Raw genomic sequence first — 8,082 nt, 5'->3', positions numbered from 1 at the left:
ACTTGTCGGTAGCTACATACATAGCTGACTGCTTTCTACCCCAATAACGAAATTGAAATTAAATTTACAAACGCAATAGTTAACATAATTAAATTAACAAGTATTAAAAAAGAAGTTATATACAAGATGGTTATCTTCACTTAATAATAATAAATCAATCTGGCCTTGATGAAAACAGGATCACGAAAAGGATCAGTAAGCGTAAGTTATGTGGCAACTTCATGCTTTTGTTTACGAATAACACACAGTTATGTACAACCAAAATGACAGCATTTCACGGCAGGGTCTGGCGCTTGGACCCCGCCTTTTCACATTTAGATCTCACTGTTTGCTTTCCCCTCTCATAGTTCAACTAATGAGTCCATCTTATCAAAAATCAGTGGGTTGGATCAAGGCCTAGGTTTAAATGGACGGTTCCTGGGTCCTATATCAAGGTGGGAGGGGGGGGGGGGGCGGCCGAGGGAGGGAGAGAGCAATGAACACGCTTTGAAGAGTCAGAGTAATTAATGTGATCATGTCGGAGAACACAATGTTTCGGAGCACCTTCAATATCTACCATATGGATGTTCTCTGTACCCCCGTCTTGCGGGCCTTGTTGCTGGGGCTTTTAAAGGTGCGGGGCGTGTTGTAGTCCAGTCCTCTTCTGCTACAAGTAGAGGACAAGTACAAGCTGCCACATCACACAAGCACAGGAACAAGTAGAGGGCAAGCTGACACATCACAAAAGCACAGGAACAAGGTAAGCGGCATTGACTGACACATCACATAGTGAAAGTACAAATTGCCACATAATATGACTATAGTATACACTCAAATGTGTCAAAATGACTATACCTACACTTTCAATAATGAATGGGCTACCCTATTTTCTATGTTAATGATATTGCATTTTCACCCTCGGCCATCTGAATGCACCGAACACACAGTTTGACTTTGATCAGTCAAACCCATTCGCACAAAGTACACATCATTAAATTCAGTACATGTATACTACCATAGTTTGTGACAAACATTTATCCATGCATGCTGCACACACGAGCATCATGCCCTACCTCATATATATCTACATATAAATCAACAGTATGGGGACAAGAAAGTCATCCAGGTAGGCTGTGCCCAGGACCTGTGCTGTCATAAGCAGAGAATTTCCTCGGAATCCATTCACTATTAGGCTTTCAGAACATGCCCAGCCTGGCCGTCAACAAAACAAACAGCCGACCGTCGGGGCAAAAAGGCCTTAACCTTCAAAGCGAGAGCTGGCCAGGCCGCTGGCTGGGGACACTAAATCACATCACTCTTTTTGGGAATGGATATGTGAGAGACTTTGGCAACTGGCGGCTGAGGGATTGTGACATGAATTGGATTACTGACTCCATAATAAGCTCTTGTGCCTTTGAATTGTACAGAGGTTTATGACAAAGATGGATTGGATTGAAACTGCACATGCAAGAGACACGGACACACATACTCCTTTCTCTCGTTCACAGTTAACTTTACTCGAAAAATGGGAGCGTAATTAAGGTCGCCCAGGTTGTCGCACCAGTGTAATCTAGCCCTGCTGCTGAAAATTAATTAGACAAACCTAGCGTAATAAGACAGTGTCCCAGTGAAAGCTGGCAGGACATGGCACCTTGTTAGCGCTTGAAATGACATGAAACAGCCACTCCTCCATCGGCTCCACACAGAGGTTTGGGGTTCCATGCTACACAGTGTTTATGGAGCATGAAATCAAATCATTGCTCTCCGTTTTTTTTTTTTCCCTTTTTCGCCCAGGCCTCCAGTGTGCCAGCCCTCAATTTTTACCGCACCGGGAAATGAATGACCGAGTTTCCGGTCCACAATGCCGAATGGCCTCTGCAGAAGAAAAAACAACCCCCCCCCCCAAAAAAAACAACAGGAGCCTTGCCAAGTGCAGTGGGATGGTGGGTATCAAACATAATCCTATGAGGGGCACACTTTCAAAAAGCAAAAACGCGAGCCCAGCAGCCAGCCTCCAAAACACCCTCACAATAGGCATCAGCCCAAAGCCTCCAGGTCCCCGCTGGCCCAGGGCCTGGTAGCTACCGCAGCCTAGCCAGGAGACTACCTTTGCCAGGTAGGGAAGGGCATTGCTCGTGGCAGCCTCCTCCTTCCCAAGGGGTTCTAGTGGTCTGGCACCAGCCGACACAACGAGGCTTTTCACTTTATCTCTGGGCTGTGAAACATTAGCGTCGCTCTGGGAGGCGGTGGGAGCTGAGCCAGGATTGTCTGGTTAACGCCACGACTGAGTCAGATAAAGAGGCGCCGTCACCTTCTGTGGAGGACACAGTGCCTTGACTGGGGCAGTTCACATATAGACAATTCCAAGAAACAATAATGCAGCTTCTACAGTATACACAGTATATGTCTATTTTCTTGACAGCAAAAAAAATACAAACAAAGTTAGAGAGTCATAAAGTGTGGCAAACATCCAAATCTCAAGAACTGGATGGATTTATTTCCTTCTGACAACATGTCTTCAGTAATCTTTAACCGTGTCTCAAAGAAGGCTAAAACTGGGCATTCTGCAAAAACAGCTGAAGAAAAGTGCTGAGAATATAAGAAGGTCTACTCTTGTTCAGCTTTATTTGAAAGGACCACTGCCATTCTGATTGACAATGCACAGACCAAAGCCAACTTAAATCACTGTTAAACACTAGAAATCATATGGTGTCATATGGTGTGACGCTGTTAAGTATATAAAAACTGCAAGCCAGGCTCTTACCATAGTTGTTGTAGGATTCTTCAGAGGTCCCATGGCCATATTCATAATATTCAGAAATGCTAAAATGGAAAAGGTTCGGCTCAGTACAATTCAGTTCAGACAATTTCACTGATCATATGGGGGCAATTAATTTGCAGCTAACCCAGTCCATACCCACATTTCAAACTCACAGGCATGTATGTCAGAGACAGGTCAGTAAGCAACATAAAGAATAAGAAATGTCTATGTAAGTTATATAAAATACAAACATGTAAAAAATAATTACACAAAAAGCAATACAAATGTTCAAAGGTAACCTGGAAATATCACCAGATTGTGAAGAAATAACCGTTTGAGGTAAAAATTCCTATGCTTTCTGTTGCTGAAATATCCACTGAAATTAGCATGCTAATCAGCTATTTTGGACTGTGGGCTACTCTCTCATGATACCACTTATCTCCAGAAGCTCTGTACTACACATAAAGCCCCTTCAATGAGTTCATTTGTTGTTACTTTGGATAGAGATTTAGCATTAGCTTAATGTAATGTATACATACACAATCAAAAGGGGGCCCTAGATATATTCAGTGAACTTGTCTAATAGCTCAGTAGAAATGGACATACCTTTTTGACTGATTACTATAAGTATCATCATAGGCATCATAACTCTGGTCATCATATTCTCCGTCGTAGCCATCATCATAACTCTGAAAGAAGAGAGAGAGGAAAAACAACAACTAATAAGTTGGAAGCCATTGTTTATTGTGTCTATTTGATCTTTCATCACCAAGCTCAGTCAGTCAGTGGACTGGGCTGCCTCAGATCAATTCAAAGTTTTCACCGAATCCTCTCGCCCTTTCACTCACTCAAAGTTTCTGCTCTTGTATTGGTGGGAACAAGGGCCCAAGACAGCCAGTCAACTTAAGCCCAACTCAATTTGATTTTCACATTGAGGATCCACTAATCACTTCAGCCTCAAAAATCAATGATTAATTACGTCGAGAAGGGAATTTCCCTCATAAATGTACTCCCTAAGTGAGCTGAGTGACATGGGCGCTGAATGCTGTCCAACAGCAGGTATTGATTCATGCTCTGAGGAGCAGTGGTTCTATTGGTCATGTCCCAAAATAAAGTGGGTAACCTTTGGGACAGTTTCGGCAGCCATTTTCTGTTCTTTTTAATTCAAAACAAAAGGTGCTTTTCTGTGCTTGAATACTAACTAACCAGCCAATAATTCTCAGCATTGCACATCGAGATAATGAGATCTAGAACATCTATTACATCAAACGAGTCAAACCCTACAAGAGAGAGAGAGAGAGAGAAAAACTCTGAAGATCAAAAATGTCTTACTGTACAGTACGTCTGCTAAGGTAATTATGCCTAGGTACAAATCCTTAAGCAATCAATTATGTGAAACGGCACAGAGAAGGCGAGAGGAAACCTGATTACAATTCAAAGGTTATATCAAGCTTAAGCTTCCAGTCACGCTGCACTGCTGTTTTGCATATGCTGTTAATCCTTTTGCTGTCACCGTCTCCATGTTTATCCTCCGCCCAGTTATCGCCTTCATCAAACATTTGGGAAGGTGAAGCCACTCGCTTATCACTGACTGGATCTAGTTTAAATCATTTTGGTGGTGTTCACAGTGTGTCTGTGAGCCCATCACCATCATCTCCATCGTAATCTCTCGGGTTTTGATCCTCCGTTCTGTCAGTATGTCTGCCACTGTCAGGCAATACAACTTTTGACAAAAAAAAGAGAAGAATTTCAAAGCTTTCGTAACAGCTTAGTAACACCAGCCCACATCTCATTCTTGAAATATATTTTTAAAACACAGTTCTAGGAACACATACATACATCTATGGGCATGTTTACGTCAAAGCTCCCATGACAGCTGCACTCAGTGGTGAAGGTTGAAAAGCAAAATGAAAAATCAAAAATTACATTGAAAAACAGTCAACCAAGTATTGTTCATCCAAAACAATAGTAACAACATAATAATGGTTTAGCTGTCTAAGCCACTAGTGCCTCAAATTGTGGGCAATTTTACAAGACTGTCATGACCAACGTCTACCCCCCAAAAATCCCCACTGCTGTTCTTAACTGTCTCTCGAGTAAGTGGAACCGTCACAATCCTGATAGCAAATACCAATTTCAGTACAATAGTGTAATAGCTCCATGCTGATTAGGCTGAATTAAATACATGGTGCTAGTCTTTTACTGTCAGTGACTTATCAGAGAAAGGCCCACTCATTTTGGTATTAAAGCTCTTTCTTCATCACCCGCGCCCCCCAACGACATTCCCATTCTGCACAAGGTTTGCAGTGGTTCTGTAAGTATGAACACGGATTACACTAAATTAAAGTTGGGGGATTATGTCAGGGATTAAGTTGTTCCGGGGGATCTAATACCTCCAGCTTCTTCTATTAGTCTTCGTTCATAATGAAAGGGTCAAGACACCATCCCATTTCTCTAATTGACCATTTTGTTAATGTGGGCATGCAGGGGAAAAAAGGAAGATATCTACATATCCTGCGAGCACAAATCCCTATGGCAGATTTCCAAGGCATTTAAAGGAATCTGAATATATCTGAAATGTATTTAAAGTTGGGTCACTCACTTCCTTTCATGGACTTTACTTACAGAGCGAGTTGCCTCGTTCAACAATATAAGGTAATATATGTTATTTGAGGTTTTTCTAATAAACTAAACACACATTCTGCTTTAAACACACTCTCAAGAAAATTTAGAGCAGTGTTTTTCAGACCAAGGACTAATAAAAAAGAAACTCACGGACCATCTAGCTAAAAAAAAACCTAGACCTAATTAGACCTACTTCAACAGTATATTAGCCTACACAATAGGCCTACTCACTGAACCACCTTGCTTATTGCCTTTGCACCTTGCTTATTGTGTCAGAGGATTCGTATGATTCAAACTGGCATAGCTTACATAGACCGTGTTGCAGAACTGTTTGGATATACATACAAGTTGGTTCAATATTACAAACACATATTATATTTTACCACGTCTGCTCGCAGACCACTTGGGATAGCTTGTGGACCACCAGTGGTCCCCGGACCACACTTTGAGAAACAGTGATTTAGAGCCATTTTAGAGCCATTAACAGAATTTTTGAGACTGCAAAAGTCTTCAGAGTTCGACTTAAAAACTCTCTGAAGAGGAACTCTCTATAGTTCCATTCTGATGGTTCTTAGGCCACTACTTCTAAAGCAATTTACAACTTTAAAGCAGCAAAAAAATATCTGTCTTTAGGAAAGCTTTTACATGGATGAAGCCCATTCAAGAGTGTATCTTCTTGTTCCTTTAAGATTGTTAGTATTATCACTCATAGCACCTAACTGGCATCCAACTGTACAGTGGACCAAACAAGTAAGTTGAAAAACAGAGCTACACCCCACATTTAGTGGCAGTTTGCTCAGCGTTGCCCTGATTGATGGTTTCATGCCAAATTGGGATGCCTTTCAGCCATTCTTCCCCGGAAAAAAACATTATAAAATATGAGAAAAGCATTGTTAAACCTTCAAGTGACTACATGTATTGACTGTTCTTTTCCATCCAAAAGGAGACCTGTTTTCTGGGAAAGGCGGCAAAGTAAACAGAGACTCTCCAGACCTGATGGCCTGTTCTGTGGCTCAGTCAGCTCTGTGGGCGGCCTTTTCTTTTATGAAGTACCTGTTATTTGGACAGCTTCAATTGCTGTCATCAGACTACTTTGGAGCTGCTTTTGTTAGCTTGTTTTGAGATTGTGGCGGAAACCCTACATCCTTGATGCGTGTGGAAGTAGTCAACATGTGTCCTGCTCCCTTGCCCTACTGTGCCTTAACCTGTCTCTGGTGTTACCTTGTGTGGATGTGTGTGTATGAGTGCCATTGGCAGGGTGCGATTTGTTGGGGGGATGGTAGGGATGTAAAAAAACAGAGGAGGGGTTGATCCCCCCCAACAAATCGCTGAATGAATTTCATCCTCGTGGGGGGGTGGGGGGGGTGGTTGTGACAGAGTTTTCTTACACGTATAGCCTACATTGCTAGCACTAACTTTCACCTGACCTGAACTGTCGGCAGTCTCGGAATTCGCGAACGTCCCCATGCAGATAAATACATTGTATACGTGGATTCTGTGTCATGAATCACATCCTCACTGATGACCGCAACAGAATGAACGTGTCCACACTGAACAGTCTTTTCTTCATCGCTGTTAATGGGCCAAACGTGCGTTCGTTCCCTGCTCAGAAGTTTAGAAGAGATGTGGATAAAAGAAGGGCAAAACACTGCATATGACACGCCAACAGGAAAGCCGAAAAGACCACATGAAGTCCGACATCAGAGCAAACTGATTACTTAGTCTAATTAGCTGAATTATTTTGACATGATGTGAAATCTTAATCGATTAGGTTTTATCTTACGTTTTACAGTCTGATTAAGTTGCCCGTTCACCTTAAATCCTCTGCATGTTCCCGTGATCGGCCCTTATGCTTAATTAGGCCATCTCCCACATTGCAGGTGTGGCCGTCGCAGAAAATGTACATGTAATGTTTCATGTCTTTAGTTTGCATTAAAGATGAATGTTCAACTGTTTGAAATGTAATAGAGCCATTAACTTAAAAAAAGAATTAGGCCAAGGCCTGTAGTTTGCTTGTTTTTTAATGATAAAAAAAACATCCCCCCCTCTGTTTTTTTGACAAATCACACCCAGGCCATTGGTATGTATGAGGAAGAGAGAAAGAGAGATAAACTGACAAAGAGAAGGAGAGGGAGAGAAAGAGAAAAAAGTGATAAAAGAGTGAATGGAGAACCCTGGATTCTTTTCATACAAATGCATTATCCATGTCATGCAGTAGCAGTAGCTGTAATTATTTGGGCTTCACAACACAGCAATTTTGCATTCTCTTCCAGAGACGGAATCTATTTCAAACTGTGTTTCCCCCACTGAAATTCAAAGTCCAGTTCCATGCAAATGCTGTCAATATCTCAGACATGCTGTATTATTCACGTCAACCTTTACCTCTCACCTTGGTGACCTAAACATGGACTTGACCAGCCACCACGCATAACAAGTGTGGCTCTGAGTTAGTGATGCCTGATTCTTACATTTCAACAGTCATTTGGAAAACCAATTAACTCCACTCCTATTGAGCGGGGCAAAGAGGAAATAAATCAAGTGTTAACACACGGGTGGAAAGCTGCGGCTTGGTGTAATTAGGACGGTAGGCGTCCGAAAGCCCTCAATACAGTGCTTCATTATCAATTGACAGCCACAGACTCCCATGACAGGCAGTGGACTACATGCACTGCTCCCCACAGACAGGAGGCAGAGGGGATGAGAAATGGGAGTCCCAG

The 8,082-nt window shown here is 42.1% G+C and overlaps 1 protein-coding gene across 2 annotated transcripts in view; it reads right to left on the bottom strand.

The window, feature by feature from the left end:
• Window positions 1-545: 545 nt before the first annotated feature.
• khdrbs2 (KH domain containing, RNA binding, signal transduction associated 2) overlaps window positions 546-8,082 on the bottom strand; it is a 62,487-nt gene continuing 54,950 nt past the window's right edge. Inside the window, exons 7-9 of one of the 2 annotated variants that reach the window (XM_076286526.1) lie at window positions 3,347-3,448; window positions 2,744-2,802; window positions 546-646 (exon numbers count right to left, since the gene is read on the bottom strand). In XM_076286526.1, the coding sequence (XP_076142641.1) occupies window positions 546-646; window positions 2,744-2,802; window positions 3,347-3,448 (262 nt within the window). The remainder of the gene's footprint in view (window positions 647-2,743; window positions 2,803-3,346; window positions 3,449-8,082) is intronic. The other variant, XM_076286527.1, reaches the window with a different exon arrangement.

This window comes from Alosa pseudoharengus, unplaced genomic scaffold (assembly GCF_046254945.1).
Source record: "Alosa pseudoharengus isolate Yale_2024_CS ecotype anadromous, Long Island Sound unplaced genomic scaffold, YU_APseudo_1.1 YU_APseudo_1.1_scf_15, whole genome shotgun sequence".
In the NCBI taxonomy this organism is placed as follows: Eukaryota; Metazoa; Chordata; class Actinopteri; order Clupeiformes; family Clupeidae; genus Alosa; species Alosa pseudoharengus.
This window is presented reverse-complemented; position numbering and strand designations above follow the sequence as displayed.